The sequence below is a fragment of the Amphiura filiformis genome, chromosome 15, assembly GCF_039555335.1.
Source record: "Amphiura filiformis chromosome 15, Afil_fr2py, whole genome shotgun sequence".
In the NCBI taxonomy this organism is placed as follows: domain Eukaryota; kingdom Metazoa; phylum Echinodermata; class Ophiuroidea; order Amphilepidida; family Amphiuridae; genus Amphiura; species Amphiura filiformis.
This window is the reverse complement of record NC_092642.1, coordinates 35,001,354-35,023,806: the sequence shown is the minus strand read 5'-3', so window position 1 is coordinate 35,023,806 and position 22,453 is coordinate 35,001,354. Positions and strand designations below refer to the sequence as shown.

General features: G+C 36.2%; 1 protein-coding gene across 1 annotated transcript in view; it reads left to right on the top strand.

Moving 5' to 3' along the window:
• Positions 1–1,122: 1,122 nt before the first annotated feature.
• LOC140171562 (PDZ domain-containing protein MAGIX-like) overlaps positions 1,123–22,453 on the top strand; it is a 195,468-nt gene continuing 174,137 nt past the window's right edge. The window contains exon 1 of the mRNA XM_072194838.1: positions 1,123–1,284. Within this exon, the coding sequence (XP_072050939.1) occupies positions 1,207–1,284 (78 nt within the window). The 5' untranslated portion in view covers positions 1,123–1,206. The remainder of the gene's footprint in view (positions 1,285–22,453) is intronic.

The window sequence follows — 22,453 nt, the reverse complement described above, 5'->3', positions numbered from 1 at the left end:
TGATTGATTGATTGATTGATTGATTGATCGATTGGTTGGTTGATTCATTCATTCATTCATTCAAGTTCATTTGATTGCCCGTTTGATTGTTCTTGATTTAAGGGCTGGGGTATGAACGTTTGGACAGTATTTATTTTGGGACATTAGAGCACATCAGACATATCGAATTGCATTCTGAATACGAAGAATATCATTCTGATATCAAATAATTTTGATTTTTGAAATTCGCAATTTAATACACATTTTATGGCAAATCATTAAAATTGATATTTTTGATATTTAACAGTACTTGAAGTAAACTTTGTAAATCTGATGATTTATACTTAAAGTGTATGTAGGTGGGATGAAAAGCCGACGATCAATTGAAAATTTTGACCTTTCGTATTGAAGATATGGATTTTTTCCCAAAACACCAAAAAAAAATTAGGTCTTTTGGGGAAAAAAAATCCATATCTTTAATACGAAAGGTCAAAATTTTCAATTGACCGTCGGCTTTTCCTCCCTGCTACATACACTTTAAGAATATATCATTAGATTTATATAATTTACTTCGAGGACTGTTATAGGTTTATATCAAAAATTTGAAAAATATCAAATTTTTATAATTTGTCATAACATTTGTATTATATTGTGATTTTCAAAAATGAAAATTATTTGATATCAGAAAGACATGCTTCGTATTCAGAATGCAATTCGATAGGTCTGAGGTGCTCTCATGTCCCAAAAATACTGTCGAAACGCAATAAACGCTCATTTTAGATCCCTTAATTGGGCGGATTTGGGCCTATTTCTCCCGGCTATTTCTCAGTCGTTCACTTTCTAGGTAATTCACTTTCTACTTTCAACCTTTCTTCCTTCCTCTCATGTGCTTCCCTTCTTTCAACACTTTTCCCTTTCCCGTGCTTTCTTTCAACCGTGTGCTATCAATCATTCCTGCATTTATAGCTTTATGTCATCGTCTTCTGATTCTCACTCTATACTAACTCTATACTACACCATCTGTGAGTGATTGAAAAATCTTTTCCTGCATAGCGACACCTTTTGTCAGTCACTGTCCAATTTGAGTACATGTCCGTGTTGAGTAAACATTGTACAAATTTCACCAACAAACATACGTATACAGTGACAAGATGGAGGATTCCGACGAAAAACAGGCCAAAACTTTACAACTTCGTAGGGCCCTTTCAGGGGATTTGATTTTCTCTGATGGGTGGCAAAGGCACGAACTTCCCACCTGTAATATGTGATATTTTGAGTGATTCACCGGCGTCTAAGTGTGAAACGGTAAGGCATTATTATGTAAAACATTAAATGGGAGGGTCTCTGAAATGAATGAATGAATGAAAACATGCTAAATCAAGCTTGTCATACTAAATTAATTAGTGAAGGGAGCACACCACTAAATCAATGCGCCATTTGTGCAACCCTACTGAGTTCCGGTAAAATACAGAAAGTTTTTGAGGTATAATGGGCTGCTCTTTGACTAATAATCAGAAAGAGTAGCTAATTATAGCTAAAATAAAAGTGTAAAGCCTGTGCATGAATTTGAATCACTAAAAAAGTCGCATTTTTATAATTATCGAGAAAATAGGTCCGCGTATTAAAAATGGGCAGAAACGGGTTTACAGTCATGAGAGCATGTCAAAACAGTGAGGGCGCTGTTTAGCGGCTCCTACCGGGAAAACGAGACGGAAGACTACCCATACATTGAAACATATGTTAAACTTTCATCGATTTGCAATCGACTGGTTATCCTTAAATTTCTCAGAATGTGCCGAAAAGGCCTCAAAACGAGCAAATAAAACTGGTGTTTTTACACGTATTTCAATGGGACAATTATTTAGTGGTGTGCGCCCTTCAAGGGCTAGTAAAACCGTGCTTTTCAGAGATTCAGCCAAAATTGAAATGGCTTTTGATTAAATTGCAGTTTTTCGATTTAAATAGATAGTTTATATGTTAGTGAATATATTTAATGCGCTTTTAGATGCAAATTGCGCTAAGATTATTCCCCAGAGGCCTTCAAAGTTCAAGAAATTGCCACAAATTGTGTGAAAACAAGATTTCTTGGATTTAAAGCAATTTGGGCTTAAGGTGACAAATCGGTGCGTGCTGCTTAAAGCTGCCAAATCTTGGTTTTATATGGGCGGGGGGTGATTGTTATAAATCATTAACAGTAGACCCATGCAATTGTGAAACGTGATTTACTCTCATTTAAAACCGAATTTCATCAGATGGAAGGTCAAAACTATCTAGAGAATTGGAATTTAATGCAAATATAGAAGAGTAAGCATGAATGGTAAAAATGATGAAAAATTGACTATTTACAGAATCAACAATGTAACTTTGAAAGGGAATTTCTCTTGAAGTGAATGTCACAGAGCAATTCTGTTTCGAAAGCGTTTTACTCAAAACATTTTATATTTCAAGAAAAAGATAAAAGAATTAAATTTTATGAACATCAGAAACCCTTGAAGGAGCACACCACTAAATCAATGCGCCATTTGTGCAACCCTACTGAGTTCCGTAAAATACAGAAAGTTTTTGAGGTATAATGGGCTGCTCTTTGGACTAATAATCAGAAAGAGTAGCGAATTATAGCTTAAATAAAAGTGTAAAGCCTGTGCATGAATTTGAATCACTAAAAAAGTCGCATTTTTATAATTATCGAGAAAATAGGTCCGCGATTAAAAATGGGCAGAAACGGGTTTACAGTCATGAGAGCATGTCAAAAACAGTGAGGGCGCTGTTTAGCGGCTCCTACCGGGAAAACGAGACGGAAGACTACCCATACATTGAAACATATGTTAAACTTTCATCGATTTGCAATCGACTGGTTATCCTTAAATTTCTCAGAATGTGCCGAAAAGGCCTCAAAACGAGCAAATAAAACTGGTGTTTTTACACGATTTCAATGGGACAATTATTTAGTGGTGTGCGCCTTCAAGGGCCTAGGAGTAAAACCGTGCTTTTCAGAGATTCAGCCAAAATTGAAATGGCTTTTGATTAAATTGCAGTTTTTTCGATTTAAATAGATAGTTTATATGTTAGTGAATATATTTAATGCGCTTTAGATGCAAATTGCGCTAAGATTATTCCCCAGAGGCCTTCAAAGTTCAAGAAATTGCCACAAATTGTGTGAAAACAAGATTTCTTGGATTTAAAGCAATTTGGGCTTAAGGTGACAAATCGGTGCGTGCCGCTTAAAGCTGCCAAATCTTGGTTTTATATGGGCGGGGGGTGATTGTTATAAATCATTAACAGTAGACCCATGCAATTGTGAAACGTGATTTACTCTCATTTAAAACCGAATTTCATCAGATGGAAGGTCAAAAACTATCTAGAGAATTGGAATTTAATGCAAATATAGAAGAGTAAGCATGAATGGTCAAAATGTTGAAAATTTGCCTATTTTCGAATCCACCATGTAACTTTGAAAGCGAATTTATCTTGAAGTTAATGTCACAGAGCAATTCTGTTTCGAAAGCGCTTTTACTCAAAACATTTTATATTTCAAGAAAAGATAAAAGAATTAAATTTTATGAACATCAGAAACCCTTGAAGGAGCACACCACTAAATCAATGCGCCATTTGTGCAACCCTACTGAGTTCCGTAAAATACAGAAAGTTTTTGAGGTATAATGGGCTGCTCTTTGGACTAATAATCAGAAAGAGTAGCTAATTATAGCTTAAATAAAAGTGTAAAGCCTGTGCATGAATTTGAATCACTAAAAAGTCGCATTTTTATAATTATCGAGAAAATAGGTCCGCGTATTAAAAAAATGGGCAGAAACGGGTTTACAGTCATGAGAGCATGTCAAAAACAGTGAGGGCGCTGTTTAGCGGCTCCTACCGGGAAACGAGACGGAAGACTACCCATACATTGAAACATATGTTAAACTTTCATCGATTTGCAATCGACTGGTTATCCTTAAATTTCTCAGAATGTGCCGAAAAGGCCTCAAAACGAGCAAATAAAACTGGTGTTTTTACACGTATTTCAATGGGACAATTATTTAGTGGTGTGCGCCTTCAAGGGCCTAGGAGTAAAACCGTGCTTTTCAGAGATTCAGCCAAAATTGAAATGGCTTTTGATTAAATTGCAGTTTTTTCGATTTAAATAGATAGTTTATATGTTAGTGAATATATTTAATGCGTTTTAGATGCAAATTGCGCTAAGATTATTCCCCAGAGGCCTTCAAAGTTCAAGAAATTGCCACAAATCGTGTGAAAACAAGAATTCTTGGATTTAAAGCAATTTGGGCTTAAGGTGACAAATCGGTGCGTGCCGCTTAAAGCTGCCAAATCTTGGTTTTATATGGGCGGGGGGTGATTGTTATAAATCATTAACAGTAGACCCATGCAATTGTGAAACGTGATTTACTCTCATTTAAAACCGAATTTCATCAGAAAAAAAAAAAAAAACTATCTAGAGAATTGGAATTTAATGCAAATATAGAAGAGTAAGCATGAATGGTCAAAATGTTGAAAATTTGCCTATTTTCGAATCCACCATGTAACTTTGAAAGGGAATTTCTCTTGAAGTGAATGTCACAGAGCAATTCTGTTTCGAAAGGCTTTTACTCAAAACATTTTATATTTCAAGAAAAAGATAAAAGAATTAAATTTTATGAACATCAGAAACCCTTGAAGGGAGCACACCACTAAATCAATGCGCCATTTGTGCAACCCTACTGAGTTCCGTAAAATACAGAAAGTTTTTGAGGTATAATGGGCTGCTCTTTGGACTAATAATCAGAAAGAGTAGCGAATTATAGCTTAAATAAAAGTGTAAAGCCTGTGCATGAATTTGAATCACTAAAAAAGTCGCATTTTTATAATTATCGAGAAAATAGGTCCGCGTATTAAAAAATGGGCAGAAACGGGTTTACAGTCATGAGAGCATGTCAAAAACAGTGAGGGCGCTGTTTAGCGGCTCCTACCGGGAAAACGAGACGGAAGACTACCCATACATTGAAACATATGTTAAACTTTCATCGATTTGCAATCGACTGGTTATCCTTAAATTTCTCAGAATGTGCGAAAAGGCCTCAAAACGAGCAAATAAAACTGGTGTTTTTACACGTATTTCAATGGGACAATTATTTAGTGGTGTGCGCCCTTCAAGGGCCTAGGAGTAAAACCGTGCTTTTCAGAGATTCAGCCAAAATTGAAATGGCTTTTGATTAAATTGCAGTTTTTTCGATTTAAATAGATAGTTTATATGTTAGTGAATATATTTAATGCGCTTTTAGATGCAAATTATGCTAAGATTATTCCCCAGAGGCCTTCAAAGTTCAAGAAATTGCCACAAATTGTGTGAAAACAAGATTTCTTGGATTTAAAGCAATTTGGGCTTAAGGTGACAAATCGGTGCGTGCCGTTTAAAGCTGCCAAATCTTGGTTTTATATGGGGGGGGTGATTGTTATAAATCATTAACAGTAGACCCATGCAATTGTGAAACGTGATTTACTCTCATTTAAAACCGAATTTCATCAGATGGAAGGTCAAAAACTATCTAGAGAATTGGAATTTAATGCAAATATAGAAGAGTAAGCATGAATGGTCAAAATGTTGAAAATTTGCCTATTATCGGAATCCGCCATGTAACTTTGAAAGGGAATTTCTCTTGAAGTGAATGTCACAGAGCAATTCTGTTTCGAAAGCGTTTTACTCAAAACATTTTATATTTCAAGAAAAAGATAAAAGAATTAAATTTTATGAACATCAGAAACCCTTGAAGGAGCACACCACTAAATCAATGCGCCATTTGTGCAACCCTACTGAGTTCGGTAAAATACAGAAAGTTTTTGAGGTATAATGGGCTGCTCTTTGGACTAATAATCAGAAAGAGTAGCGAATTATAGCTTAAATAAAAGTGTAAAGCCTGTGCATGAATTTGAATCACTAAAAAAGTCGCATTTTTATAATTATCGAGAAAATAGGTCCGCGTATTAAAAAATGGGCAGAAACGGGTTTACAGTCATGAGAGCATGTCAAAAACAGTGAGGGCGCTGTTTAGCGGCTCCTACCGGGAAAACGAGACGGAAGACTACCCATACATTGAAACATATGTTAAACTTTCATCGATTTGCAATCGACTGGTTATCCTTAAATTTCTCAGAATGTGCCGAAAAGGCCTCAAAACGAGCAAATAAAACTGGTGTTTTTACACGATTTCAATGGGACAATTATTTAGTGGTGTGCGCCCTTCAAGGGCCTAGGAGTAAAACCGTGCTTTTCAGAGATTCAGCCAAAATTGAAATGGCTTTTGATTAAATTGCAGTTTTTTCGATTTAAATAGATAGTTTATATGTTAGTGAATATATTTAATGCGTTTTAGATGCAAATTGCGCTAAGATTATTCCCCCAGAGGCCTTCAAAGTTCAAGAAATTGCCACATATTGTGTGAAAACAAGATTTCTTGGATTTAAAGCAATTTGGGCTTAAGGTGACAAATCGGTGCGTGCCGTTTAAAGCTGCCAAATCTTGGTTTTATATGGGCGGGGGTGATTGTTATAAATCATTAACAGTAGACCCATGCAATTGTGAAACGTGATTTACTCTCATTTAAAACCGAATTTCATCAGATGGAAGGTCAAAAACTATCTAGAGAATTGGAATTTAATGCAAATATAGAAGAGTAAGCATGAATGGTCAAAATGTTGAAAATTTGCCTATTTTCGAATCCACCATGTAACTTTGAAAGGGAATTTCTCTTGAAGTGAATGTCACAGAGCAATTCTGTTTCGAAAGCGCTTTTACTCAAAACATTTTATATTTCAAGAAAAAGATAAAAGAATTAAATTTTATGAACATCAGAAACCCTTGAAGGAGCACACCACTAAATCAATGCGCCATTTGTGCAACCCTACTGAGTTCGTAAAATACAGAAAGTTTTTGAGGTATAATGGGCTGCTCTTTGGACTAATAATCAGAAAGAGTAGCTAATTATAGCTTAAATAAAAGTGTAAAGCCTGTGCATGAATTTGAATCACTAAAAAGTCGCATTTTTATAATTATCGAGAAAATAGGTCCGCGTGATTAAAAATGGGCAGAAACGGGTTTACAGTCATGAGAGCATGTCAAAACAGTGAGGGCGCTTGTTTAGCGGCTCCTACCGGGAAAACGAGACGGAAGACTACCCATACATTGAAACATATGTTAAACTTTCATCGATTTGCAATCGACTGGTTATCCTTAAATTTCTCAGAATGTGCCGAAAAGGCCTCAAAACGAGCAAATAAAACTGGTGTTTTTACACGTATTTCAATGGGACAATTATTTAGTGGTGTGCGCCTTCAAGGGCCTAGGAGTAAAACCGTGCTTTTCAGAGATTCAGCCAAAATTGAAATGGCTTTTGATTAAATTGCAGTTTTTCGATTTAAATAGATAGTTTATATGTTAGTGAATATATTTAATGCGCTTTTAGATGCAAATTGCGCTAAGATTATTCCCCAGAGGCCTTCAAAGTTCAAGAAATTGCCACAAATTGTGTGAAAACAAGATTTCTTGGATTTAAAGCAATTTGGGCTTAAGGTGACAAATCGGTGCGTGCCGCTTAAAGCTGCCAAATCTTGGTTTTATATGGGCGGGGGGGTGATTGTTATAAATCATTAACAGTAGACCCATGCAATTGTGAAACGTGATTTACTCTCATTTAAAACCGAATTTCATCAGATGGAAGGTCAAAAACTATCTAGAGAATTGGAATTTAATGCAAATATAGAAGAGTAAGCATGAATGGTCAAAATGTTGATTGTTTGCCTTTTTTCGGAATCCACCATGTAACTTTGAAAGGGAATTTCTCTTGAAGTGAATGTCACAGAGCAATTCTGTTTCGAGCGTTTTACTCAAAACATTTTATATTTCAAGAAAAAGATAAAAGAATTAAATTTTATGAACATCAGAAACCCTTGAAGGGAGAACACCACTAAATCAATGCGCCATTTGTGCAACCCTACTGAGTTCCGTAAAATACAGAAAGTTTTTGAGGTATAATGGGCTGCTCTTTGGACTAATAATCAGAAAGAGTAGCGAATTATAGCTTAAATAAAAGTGTAAAGCCTGTGCATGAATTTGAATCACTAAAAAGTCGCATTTTTATAATTATCGAGAAAATAGGTCCGCGTGATTAAAAAATGGGCAGAAACGGGTTTACAGTCATGAGAGCATGTCAAAAACAGTGAGGGCGCTGTTTAGCGGCTCCTACCGGGAAAACGAGACGGAAGACTACCCATACATTGAAACATATGTTAAACTTTCATCGATTTGCAATCGACTGGTTATCCTTAAATTTCTCAGAATGTGCCGAAAAGGCCTCAAAACGAGCAAATAAAACTGGTGTTTTTACACGTATTTCAATGGGACAATTATTTAGTGGTGTGCGCCTTGAAGGGCCTAGGAGTAAAACCGTGCTTTTCAGAGATTCAGCCAAAATTGAAATGGCTTTTGATTAAATTGCAGTTTTTTCGATTTAAATAGATAGTTTATATGTTAGTGAATATATTTAATGCGTTTTAGATGCAAATTGCGCTAAGATTATTCCCCAGAGGCCTTCAAAGTTCAAGAAATTGCCACAAATTGTGTGAAAACAAGATTTCTTGGATTTAAAGCAATTTGGGCTTAAGGTGACAAATCGGTGCGTGCCGCTTAAAGCTGCCAAATCTTGGTTTTATATGGGCGGGGGTGATTGTTATAAATCATTAACAGTAGACCCATGCAATTGTGAAACGTGATTTACTCTCATTTAAAACCGAATTTCATCAGATGGAAGGTCAAAAACTATCTAGAGAATTGGAATTTAATGCAAATATAGAAGAGTAAGCATGAATGGTCAAAATGTTGAAAATTTGCCTATTTTCGAATCCACCATGTAACTTTGAAAGGAATTTCTCTTGAAGTGAATGTCACAGAGCAATTCTGTTTCGAAAGTTTTACTCAAAACATTTTATATTTCAAGAAAAAGATAAAAGAATTAAATTTTATGAACATCAGAAACCCTTGAAGGAGCACACCACTAAATCAATGCGCCATTTGTGCAACCCTACTGAGTTCGGTAAAATACAGAAAGTTTTTGAGGTATAATGGGCTGCGCTAGAACTAAAAATCAGAAAGAGTAGCGAATTATAGCTTAAATAAAAGTGTAAAGACTGTGCATGAATTTGAATCACTATAAAAGTAGCATTTTTATAATTATCGAGTTACTAGGTCCGCGTATTAAAAAAATGGGCAGAAACGGGTTTACAGTCATGAGAGCATGTCAAAAACAGTGAGGGCGCTGTTTAGCGGCTCCTACCGGGAAAACGAGACGGAAGACTACCCATACATTGAAACATATAAAGTTAAACTTTCATCGATTTGCAATCGACTGGTTATCCTTAAATTTCTCAGAATGTGCCGAAAAGGCCTCAAAACGAGCAAATAAAACTGGTGTTTTTACACGTATTTCAATGGGACAATTATTTAGTGGTGTGCGCCCTTCAAAGGGCCTAGGAGTAAAACCGTGCTTTCAGAGATTCAGCCAAAATTGAAATGGCTTTTGATTAAATTGCAGTTTTTTCGATTTAAATAGATAGTTTATATGTTAGTGAATATATTTAATGCGTTTTAGATGCAAATTGCGCTAAGATTATTCCCACAGAGGCCTTCAAAGTTCAAGAAATTGCCACAAATTGTGTGAAAACAAGATTTCTTGGATTTAAAGCAATTTGGGCTTAAGGTGACAAATCGGTGCGTGCAGTTTAAAGCTGCCAAATCTTGGTTTTATATGGGCGGGGGTGATTGTTATAAATCATTAACAGTAGACCCATGCAATTGTGAAACGTGATTTACTCTCATTTAAAACCGAATTTCATCAGATGGAAGGTCAAAAACTATCTAGAGAATTGGAATTTAATGCAAATATAGAAGAGTAAGCATGAATGGTCAAAATGTTGAAAATTTGCCTATTTTCGAATCCACCATGTAACTTTGAAAGGGAATTTCTCTTGAAGTGAATGTCACAGAGCAATTCTGTTTCGAGCGTTTTACTCAAAACATTTTATATTTCAAGAAAAAGATAAAAGAATTAAATTTTATGAACATCAGAAACCCTTGAAGGGAGCACACCACTAAATCAATGCGCCATTTGTGCAACCCTACTGAGTCCCGGTAAAATACAGAAAGTTTTTGAGGTATAATGGGCTGCTCTTTGGACTAATAATCAGAAAGAGTAGCGAATTATAGCTTAAATAAAAGTGTAAAGCCTGTGCATGAATTTGAATCACTAAAAAGTCGCATTTTATAATTATCGAGAAAATAGGTCCGCGTATTAAAAAATGGGCAGAAACGGGTTTACAGTCATGAGAGCATGTCAAAAACAGTGAGGGCGCTGTTTAGCGGCTCCTACCGGGAAAACGAGACGGAAGACTACCCATACATTGAAACATATGTTAAACTTTCATCGATTTGCAATCGACTGGTTATCCTTAAATTTCTCAGAATGTGCCGAAAAGGCCTCAAAACGAGCAAATAAAACTGGTGTTTTTACACGTATTTCAATGGGACAATTATTTAGTGGTGTGCGCCTTCAAGGGCCTAGGAGTAAAACCGTGCTTTTCAGAGATTCAGCCAAAATTGAAATGGCTTTTGATTAAATTGCAGTTTTTCGATTTAAATAGATAGTTTATATGTTAGTGAATATATTTAATGCGTTTTAGATGCAAATTAAGCTAAGATTATTCCCCAGAGGCCTTCAAAGTTCAAGAAATTGCCACAAATTGTGTGAAAACAAGATTTCTTGGATTTAAAGCAATTTGGGCTTAAGGTGACAAATCGGTGCGTGCCGTTTTAAGCTGCCAAATCTTGGTTTTATATGGGCGGGGGGTGATTGTTATAAATCATTAACAGTAGACCCATGCAATTGTGAAACGTGATTTACTCTCATTTAAAACCGAATTTCATCAGATGGAAGGTCAAAAACTATCTAGAGAATTGGAATTTAATGCAAATATAGAAGAGTAAGCATGAATGGTCAAAATGTTGAAAATTTGCCTATTTTCGAATCCACCATGTAACTTTGAAAGGAATTTCTCTTGAAGTGAATGTCACAGAGCAATTCTGTTGCGAGCGTTTTACTCAAAACATTTTATATTTCAAGAAAAAGATAAAAGAATTAAATTTTATGAACATCAGAAACCCTTGAAGGGAGCACACCACTAAATCAATGCGCCATTTGTGCAACCCTACTGAGATCCGGTAAAATACAGAAAGTTTTTGAGGTATAATGGGCTGCTCTTTGGACTAATAATCAGAAAGAGTAGCGAATTATAGCTTAAATAAAAGTGTAAAGCCTGTGCATGAATTTGAATCACTAAAAAGTCGCATTTTTATAATTATCGAGAAAATAGGTCCGCGTATTAAAAAATGGGCAGAAACGGGTTTACAGTCATGAGAGCATGTCAAAAACAGTGAGGGCGCTGTTTAGCGCTCCTACCGGGAAAACGAGACGGAAGACTACCCATACATTGAAACATATGTGAAACTTTCATCGATTTGCAATCGACTGGTTATCCTTAAATTTCTCAGAATGTGCTGAAAAGGCCTCAAAACGAGCAAATAAAACTGGTGTTGTTACACGTATTTCAATGGGACAATTATTTAGTGGTGTGCGCCCTTGAAGGGCCTAGGAGTAAAACCGTGCTTTTCAGAGATTCAGCCAAAATTGAAATGGCTTTTGATTAAATTGCAGTTTTTTCGATTTAAATAGATAGTTTATATGTTAGTGAATATATTTAATGCGTTTTAGATGCAAATTACGCTAGGATTATTCCATCAGAGGCCTCCAAAGTTCAAGAAATTGCCACAAATTGTGTGAAAACAAGATTTCTTGGATTTAAAGCAATTTGGGCTTAAGGTGACAAATCGGTGCGTGCTGCTTAAAGCTGCCAAATCTTGGTTTTATATGGGTGGGGGGGGGGGTGATTGTTATAAATCATTAACAGTAGACCCATGCAATTGTGAAACGTGATTTACTCTCATTTAAAACCGAATTTCATCAGATGGAAGGTCAAAAACTATCTAGAGAATTGGAATTTAATGCAAATATAGAAGAGTAAGCATGAATGGTCAAAATGTTGAAAATTTGCCTATTTTCGAATCCACCATGTAACTTTGAAAGGAATTTCTCTTGAAGTGAATGTCACAGAGCAATTCTGTTTCGAAAGGCGTTTTACTCAAAAACATTTTATATTTCAAGAAAAAGATAAAAGAATTAAATTTTATGAACATCAGAAACCCTTGAAGGAGCACACCACTAAATCAATGCGCCATTTGTGCAACCCTACTGAGTTCGGTAAAATACAGAAAGTTTTTGAGGTATAATGGGCTGCTCTTTGACTAATAATCAGAAAGAGTAGCTAATTATAGCTTAAATAAAAGTGTAAAGCCTGTGCATGAATTTGAATCACTAAAAAAGTCGCATTTTTATAATTATCAAGAAAATAGGTCCGCGTATTAAAAAATGGGCAGAAACGGGTTTACAGTCATGAGAGCATGTCAAAAACAGTGAGGGCGCTGTTTAGCGGCTCCTACCGGAAAAACGAGACGGAAGACTACCCATACATTGAAACATATGTTAAACTTTCATCGATTTGCAATCGACTGGTTATCCTTAAATTTCTCAGAATGTGCCGAAAAGGCCTCAAAACGAGCAAATAAAACTGGTGTTTTTACACGTATTTCAATGGGACAATTATTTAGTGGTGTGCGCCCTTTGAAGGGCCTAGGAGTAAAACCGTGCTTTTCAGAGATTCAGCCAAAATTGAAATGGCTTTTGATTAAATTGCAGTTTTTTCGATTTAAATAGATAGTTTATATGTTAGTGAATATATTTAATGCGTTTTAGATGCAAATTGCTCTAAGATTATTCCCCCCAGAAGCCTTCAAAGTTCTAGAAATTTCCACAAATTGTGTGAAAACAAGATTTCTTGGATTTAAAGCAATTTGGGCTTAAGGTGACAAATCGGTGCGTGCCGTTTAAAGCTGCCAAATCTTGGTTTTATATGGGCGGGGGGGTGATTGTTATAAATCATTAACAGTAGACCCATGCAATTGTGAAACGTGATTTACTCTCATTTAAAACCGAATTTCATCAGATGGAAGGTCAAAAACTATCTAGAGAATTGGAATTTAATGCAAATATAGAAGAGTAAGCATGAATGGTCAAAATGTTGAAAATTTGCCTATTTTCGAATCCACCATGTAACTTTGAAAGGGAATTTCTCTTGAAGTGAATGTCACAGAGCAATTCTGTTTCGAGAGTTTTACTCAAAACATTTTATATTTCAAGAAAAAGATAAAAGAATTAAATTTTATGAACATCAGAAACCCTTGAAGGGAGCACACCACTAAATCAATGCGCCATTTGTGCAACCCTACTGAGTTTCCGGTAAAATACAGAAAGTTTTTGAGGTATAATGGGCTGCTCTTTGGACTAATAATCAGAAAGAGTAGCGAATTATAGCTTAAATAAAAGTGTAAAGCCTGTGCATGAATTTGAATCACTAAAAAGTCGCATTTTTATAATTATCGAGAAAATAGGTCCAGCGTATTAAAAATGGGCAGAAACGGGTTTACAGTCATGAGAGCATGTCAAAAACAGTGAGGGCGCTGTTTAGCGGCTCCTACCGGGAAAACGAGACGGAAGACTACCCATACATTGAAACATATGTTAAACTTTCATCGATTTGCAATCGACTGGTTATCCTTAAATTTCTCAGAATGTGCCGAAAAGGCCTCAAAACGAGCAAATAAAACTGGTGTTTTTACACGTATTTCAATGGGACAATTATTTAGTGGTGTGCGCCCTTCAAGGGCCTAGGAGTAAAACCGTGCTTTTCAGAGATTCAGCCAAAATTGAAATGGCTTTTGATTAAATTGCAGTTTTTCGATTTAAATAGATAGTTTATATGTTAGTGAATATATTTAATGCGCTTTTAGATGCAAATTGCGCTAAGATTATTCCCCAGAGGCCTTCAAAGTTCAAGAAATTGCCACAAATTGTGTGAAAACAAGATTTCTTGGATTTAAAGCAATTTGGGCTTAAGGTGACAAATCGGTGCGTGCCGTTTAAAGCTGCCAAATCTTGGTTTTATATGGGCGGGGGTGATTGTTATAAATCATTAACAGTAGACCCATGCAATTGTGAAACGTGATTTACTCTCATTTAAAACCGAATTTCATCAGATGGAAGGTCAAAAACTATCTAGAGAATTGGAATTTAATGCAAATATAGAAGAGTAAGCATGAATGGTCAGAATGTTGAGAAGTTGCCTATTTTCGGAGTCGTCCAGGTAACTTTGAAAGGGAATTTCTCTTGAAGTGAATGTCACAGAGCAATTCTGTTTCGAAAGGCGTTTTACTCAAAACATTTTATATTTCAAGAAAAAGATAAAAGAATTAAATTTTATGAACATCAGAAACCCTTGAAGGAGCACACCACTAAATCAATGCGCCATTTGTGCAACCCTACTGAGTTCGGTAAAATACAGAAAGTTTTTGAGGTATAATGGGCTGCTCTTTGGACTAATAATCAGAAAGAGTAGCGAATTATAGCTTAAATAAAAGTGTAAAGCCTGTGCATGAATTTGAATCACTAAAAAAGTCGCATTTTTATAATTATCGAGAAAATAGGTCCGCGTACTAAAAAATGGGCAGAAACGGGTTTACAGTCATGAGAGCATGTCAAAAACAGTGAGGGCGCTGTTTAGCGGCTCCTACCGGGAAAACGAGACGGAAGACTACCCATACATTGAAACATATGTTAAACTTTCATCGATTTGCAATCGACTGGTTATCCTTAAATTTCTCAGAATGTGCCGAAAAGGCCTCAAAACGAGCAAATAAAACTGGTGTTTTTACACGTATTTCAATGGGACAATTATTTAGTGGTGTGCGCCTTGAAGGGCCTAGGAGTAAAACCGTGCTTTTCAGAGATTCAGCCAAAATTGAAATGGCTTTTGATTAAATTGCAGTTTTTTCGATTTAAATAGATAGTTTATATGTTAGTGAATATATTTAATGCGCTTTTAGATGCAAATTATGCTAAGATTATTCCCCAGAGGCCTTCAAAGTTCAAGAAATTGCCACAAATTGTGTGAAAACAAGATTTCTTGGATTTAAAGCAATTTGGGCTTAAGGTGACAAATCGGTGCGTGCCGTTTAAAGCTGCCAAATCTTGGTTTTATATGGGCGGGGGTGATTGTTATAAATCATTAACAGTAGACCCATGCAATTGTGAAACGTGATTTACTCTCATTTAAAACCGAATTTCATCAGATGGAAGGTCAAAAACTATCTAGAGAATTGGAATTTAATGCAAATATAGAAGAGTAAGCATGAATGGTCAAAATGTTGAAAATTTGCCTATTTTCGAATCCACCATGTAACTTTGAAAGGAATTTCTCTTGAAGTGAATGTCACAGAGCAATTCTGTTTCGAAAGCGTTTTACTCAAAACATTTTATATTTCAAGAAAAAGATAAAAGAATTAAATTTTATGAACATCAGAAACCCTTGACGGGAGCACACCACTAAATCAATGCGCCATTTGTGCAACCCTACTGAGTTCGGTAAAATACAGAAAGTTTTTGAGGTATAATGGGCTGCTCTTTGGACTAATAATCAGAAAGAGTAGCGAATTATAGCTTAAATAAAAGTGTAAAGCCTGTGCATGAATTTGAATCACTAAAAAGTCGCATTTTATAATTATCGAGAAAATAGGTCCGCGTATTAAAAAATGGGCAGAAACGGGTTTACAGTCATGAGAGCATGTCAAAAACAGTGAGGGCGCTGTTTAGCGGCTCCTACCGGAAAACGAGACGGAAGACTACCCATACATTGAAACATATGTTAAACTTTCATCGATTTGCAATCGACTGGTTATCCTTAAATTTCTCAGAATGTGCCGAAAAGGCCTCAAAACGAGCAAATAAAACTGGTGTTTTTACACGTATTTCAATGGGACAATTATTTAGTGGTGTGCGCCCTTTGAAGGGCCTAGGAGTAAAACCGTGCTTTTCAGAGATTCAGCCAAAATTGAAATGGCTTTTGATTAAATTGCAGTTTTTCGATTTAAATAGATAGTTTATATGTTAGTGAATATATTTAATGCGTTTTAGATGCAAATTGCGCTAAGATTATTCCCCAGAGGCCTTCAAAGTTCAAGAAATTGCCACAAATTGTGTGAAAACAAGATTTCTTGGATTTAAAGCAATTTGGGCTTAAGGTGACAAATCGGTGCGTGCCGTTTAAAGCTGCCAAATCTTGGTTTTATATGGGCGGGGGTGATTGTTATAAATCATTAACAGTAGACCCATGCAATTGTGAAACGTGATTTACTCTCATTTAAAACCGAATTTCATCAGATGGAAGGTCAAAAACTATCTAGAGAATTGGAATTTAATGCAAATATAGAAGAGTAAGCATGAATGGTCAAAATGTTGAAAATTTGCCTATTTTCGAATCCACCATGTAACTTTGAAAGGGAATTTCTCTTGAAGTGAATGTCACAGAGCAATTCTGTTTCGAAAGCGTTTTACTCAAAACATTTTATATTTCAAGAAAAAGATAAAAGAATTAAATTTTATGAACATCAGAAACCCTTGAAGGGAGCACACCACTAAATCAATGCGCCATTTGTGCAACCCTACTGAGTACCGGTAAAATACAGAAAGTTTTTGAGGTATAATGGGCTGCTCTTTGGACTAATAATCAGAAAGAGTAGCGAATTATAGCTTAAATAAAAGTGTAAAGCCTGTGCATGAATTTGAATCACTAAAAAAGTCGCATTTTTATAATTATCTAGAAAATAGGTCCGCGTGTTAAAAAAATGGGCAGAAACGGGTTTACAGTCATGAGAGCATGTCAAAAACAGTGAGGGCGCTGTTTAGCGGCTCCTACCGGGAAAACGAGACGGAAGACTACCCATACATTGAAACATATGTTAAACTTTCATCGATTTGCAATCGACTGGTTATCCTTAAATTTCTCAGAATGTGCCGAAAGGCCTCAAAACGAGCAAATAAAACTGGTGTTTTTACACGTATTTCAATGGGACAATTATTTAGTGGTGTGCGCCTTGAAGGGCCTAGGAGTAAAACCGTGCTTTTCAGAGATTCAGCCAAAATTGAAATGGCTTTTGATTAAATTGCAGTTTTTTCGATTTAAATAGATAGTTTATATGTTAGTGAATATATATTTAATGCGTTTTAGATGCAAATTGCGCTAAGATTATTCCCCAGAGGCCTTCAAAGTTCAAGAAATTGCCACAAATTGTGTGAAAACAAGATTTCTTGGATTTAAAGCAATTTGGGCTTAAGGTGACAAATCGGTGCGTGCCGTTTAAAGCTGCCAAATCTTGGTTTTATATGGGGGGGGTGATTGTTATAAATCATTAACAGTAGACCCATGCAATTGTGAAACGTGATTTACTCTCATTTAAAACCGAATTTCATCAGATGGAAGGTCAAAAACTATCTAGAGAATTGGAATTTAATGCAAATATAGAAGAGTAAGCATGAATGGTCAAAATGTTGAAAATTTGCCTATTTTCGAATCCACCATGTAACTTTGAAAGGAATTTCTCTTGAAGTGAATGTCACAGAGCAATTCTGTTTCGAGCGTTTTACTCAAAACATTTTATATTTCAAGAAAAGATAAAAGAATTAAATTTTATGAACATCAGAAACCCTTGAAGGGAGCACACCACTAAATCAATGCGCCATTTGTGCAACCCTACTGAGTTCGGTAAAATACAGAAAGTTTTTGAGGTATAATGGGCTGCTCTTTGGACTAATAATCAGAAAGAGTAGCGAATTATAGCTTAAATAAAAGTGTAAAGCCTGTGCATGAATTTGAATCACTAAAAAAAGTCGCATTTTTATAATTATCGAGAAAATAGGTCCGCGTATTAAAAAAGGGGCAGAAACGGGTCTACAGTCATGAGAGCATGTCAAAAACAGTGAGGGCGCTGTTTAGCGGCTCCTACCGGGAAAAGCGAGACGGAAGACTACCCATACATTGAAACATATGTTTAACTTTCATCGTTTTGCAATCGACTGGTTATGCTTAAATTTCTCAGAATGTGCCGAAAAGGCCTCAAAACGAGCAAATAAAACTGGTGTTTTTACACGTATTTCAATGGGACAATTATTTAGTGGTGTGCGCCCTGAAGAATGCATGAATGAAGGCGTTTGTTGATTTTTGCGATTTGGAATGATTATTTTATGCATAAAGTATATGGACAAAATACTATGATGTAGAAATGCAACCATATTAAAGCTGTAAATATTCTGGAAATAAAGTGTATTTTTGTCAACAATCCACATTTTCATGAAGTCATCAGTACAGTGACTAGGTATACATGTATACCGCCGTTCTTCGGAACGGCGGTATACTAAAGCGTGGCAATAATTCTTCAGCGAATATTGTCGGTTTTCACTCATTGTTCACAATGTGACATGCACAACAAATACAGCCCCCGAAATGGTCTACTTTTAGCGCACCTTTACTCCGAAACAGTTTAGTCAAAGTTAAAAATGCGATCCCCAACCCTTTGCTTACCTTTGGACCGAATTTGCTGTAAAATCCGCTTTCGCTCTGTGTTGAAAAATGTCCGGTACTTGCCCGGTACAAACATAGAAATGGCCACGCCGCTTCAGTCCTGGCAATGAATATTTCTTGCGTAAATCCAATGGTTCCAACGTGGTCATCACGATGATAGTCTCCTACACAACCAGATTGTGTCGGCCTGACTTTCGTCGATCCTAATCGCTAAAGTGAGGACAGCGTGAGCTCTTACCTGCGTAAGAGTCTGTTCGCTGATTGACAGCGCCGGATATTGGGCGGAGCCATTATGCCCAGGTTAGGTGCATATATTACGGCGGACAGGTTGCGCTGTCCACTGACCCTGACTGTTCTTCACGTAGACAGACTGTGACCTGGGTACATGTACAAAGCAGGGGATGCGACTGCGAGCCGCCATTTTGACACGGCTGACGCGGTATCTACTCTTCAGAAAAATTATTTTTGTTGACGTTTTATATCAAACAATTTTCGATAACGGATTTCTACTAGGATTTCAATTTTTTATTAATGAAGGTACATGTAGTTTTGAGGAATAACACGGGATGTTTTGAGTTTTATTACAACTGGTGGTGTAGGAAGGCGAGTGAATTCGTGAATGAGGCCGGGGATTGAGGTTTTGTTGTTTCAACGATCCGATAGTAGGATACTAAACGTAGGCTAAAATGTCTAATGACGCCATGTTTACATGAAAACATTAGCTGGTGCGAGGTCAGTGTCGTTGAATTTGTTACCTAAATTCCTTTCAGGATATTCTGATTTCACTTATTTATAATGTGTACGAATGTGCTCCATACAAACTCAAAAGTATGAATGCAAGGTGTTACTGCTGACAATAGAAACATTGTTGCAAAGTCATTGAAAACAGGTATGTACGTGAGACGTTCTTTCCCTGAAACGAGATACAGGCCAGTAACGCAGTCTGTACAGTGACAGGTCGCAAGGTGAATTCAAATTTGCCATCAAACTGCATCATTTTATATATCAAATTAAAGCCCTTGAGTAAACAAAGCCAAAACTGAAAACCGTTTTTCATAGCACTTTCCGTAGCAAAGTTACATCTTGTCAAAGATTGACTTTCATCAAAAAGATTCAGCTAGCAAAATTCCCAAAAACGGCATTTCGGGGGTGTTTCTAGATCTTAGTCTCATTATGATAGCAGCTTTTTTAATGGAACTGCTATCAAAATCCTCTAAAATTCCATGTGCGATTGTCTTATCACCATAAAAAATCATATATTTGGGTCAAGTGAGGTATAGAAAACATATTTATGTAGCCTTGTAGGTTTCCTTCTTCGGCCAGTTGTTTTAAATTTCTATGTAAATATGCATTGACATTTTCGGCGAATTTGGCTGACTAGCAAATGTGTTAACTAAGGTTTGCCTGGGATACCTAGACACTGACAGTGAACAATCAATCAGATTCAGATTCATGCAAATTGCAATATGGCTCATGCTATAATTCATGTGGGTGCATGTCAATCAGTCATGCATGTCGATTGATGCACAAACTAAATATAGACTATTCTCCAACAGTAAAAGTCCCTGAGGCTGTGCATTGTTACGCTGTGAATTCTCGCATATTCATGATGGCTGATCGTTTGACCGTGCCGTGTCTATATATACATGTACCATTCAGCAAATTACTTCAGCGGTGCTCGTCTGCCTGTCTGATTATCGCATAAAAAGAACTAGGTCACACGTTGCTACAACGAATGAGGTGCCGATGTGATGATGACGTGATTCAATTAGCCAATCAGAACCTCACTTCTGTATACGCCATAAACTGCGCCAAATTGGCAGACCGCTGAAGTACGTTCTGTGCTGAAAACTATAACAATCACGCCAGCGTTGCATGCCTTCGCCTAGGGCATTGCGTGTCTTCGAGTTTACGCGATAGACTGTAAAATAAGCGGTACGTGCGTAGCAGTTTTGCCTGTCGCATTTCATGGAACGATCAGCCCTCATTGTCGGGTGACTGTTTGGAGTTTGTACGGTATCTCGATATCTCTTTAGTCCATGGATGGATGTTCTGTCGGTAGTGTACAACGTGTGTATAGGCCAACACTGCACAGATTGAATGGGATATGATCAGTCGCAATATCACAAAGTATACTGTGATTATTTGACGATCCTCATGGCCATGCTCATCTGAAAATTGCTGTTGGCAATTAGCACTCGGATCTGTTACTCCAATTGACTCTAATGTTTTGAAAAAAGTCCTCTCGTAGTACACATGCGAAGTCTGGGGTGACTTCAAGAGTGTGGCTGTGCATAGCCTTAATTTGTAGCATGATAGGACCTTGTGCAAAATATGCACGGGATGTGTATTCGACAACTCTAGCCTTGAATTTGCACACCGTAGCATTTGAATGTGAAGCTATCGGTGAGCAAATTTGAAGCCAGATGGTTAGCTATTGGGTATTTTAAGGAGTATTTTGTGATCCTAGCATCCTCTTTTTATGTCATTTTTCAGTACTCGTTACAATGTAGATATCCATGAAAAAATCTTATTCCCAAAATTTCAGGTGATTCCAATGTTATGTTGTGGGTTATGCATGATTTTGTGTATTACACTGCTCCATAGACAGTGTGTTGTAATTTTGTTCTGGTGTACCAGAATGTTTGGCAAACATTTTAATCATGACTACTACAGGCAGTGTTTGTGTATCATGGTATCCTCAACATGATACTGGCTAGGGTGTCTACCTTTACACGCTTTCACGTGTAAACGTAAAAAAAACGAAAAAAACTGGACCTACCGTGATTGTGTGTAATAAACGCCCCAGGCATTGTATTTTTCCAAAAGGGGGCGCTTGGAAATGAATTGAAATAAGTGAAAAAATTTAACAACCTGGTTAAATTTCCCGATGGTGCTCCTGTAGAAAAGAGGGATTTACACAAGTACCTAATAATGGCTGTGCCCACAGAATAGCGTGTTAATGATATTTTCGTGGTAAATGCAACAAATTTACACCTGTAAGTACATCATCACGCAATAATCTGGTGAAATTCTACCATAATTATGCAATGAAATGGATGGAAGTTTGAGTCGTAGTAGGTTTTGTCCATGCAATTGAATTTAGTGATCGTCAATTACATGACTGATACAAGTTTTAAGCTTACTCAATCAAAGTCAAACAATATGGCATGGAAATGTTTGCATTTTTGTCAGATTTTTTTTTTTACATACATTTACACGGTTAAGGGATCTAAAATGAGCGTTTATTGCGTTTCGATAGTATTTTTTGTGAGACAAGAGAGCACCTCAGACCTATCGAATTGCATTCTGAATACTGAAGCATGTCTTTCTGATATCAAATAATTTTCATTTTTGAAAATCACAATATAATACAAATTTTATGACAAATTATAAAAATTTGATATTTTTCAAATTTTGATATATAACAGTCCTCAAGTAAATTATATGAATCTAATGATATATTCTTAAAGTGTATGTAGCAGGGAGGAAAAGCCGACGGTCAATTGAAAATTTTGACCTTTCATATTGAAGATATGGATTTTTTTCCCAAAAGACCTAATTTTTTTTGGTGTTTTGGGAAAAAATCCATATATATCTTCAATACGAAGGTCAAAATTTTCAATTGATCGTCGGCTTTTCATCCCACCTACATACACTTTAAGTATAAATCATCAGATTTATAAAGTTTACTTCAAGTACTGTTAAATATCAAAAATATCAATTTTAATGATTTGCCATAAAATGTGTATTAAATTGCAATTTCAAAAATCAAAATTATTTGATATCAGAATGACTTTCTTCGTATTCAGAATGCAATTCGATATGTCTGATGTGCTCTAATGTCCCAAAA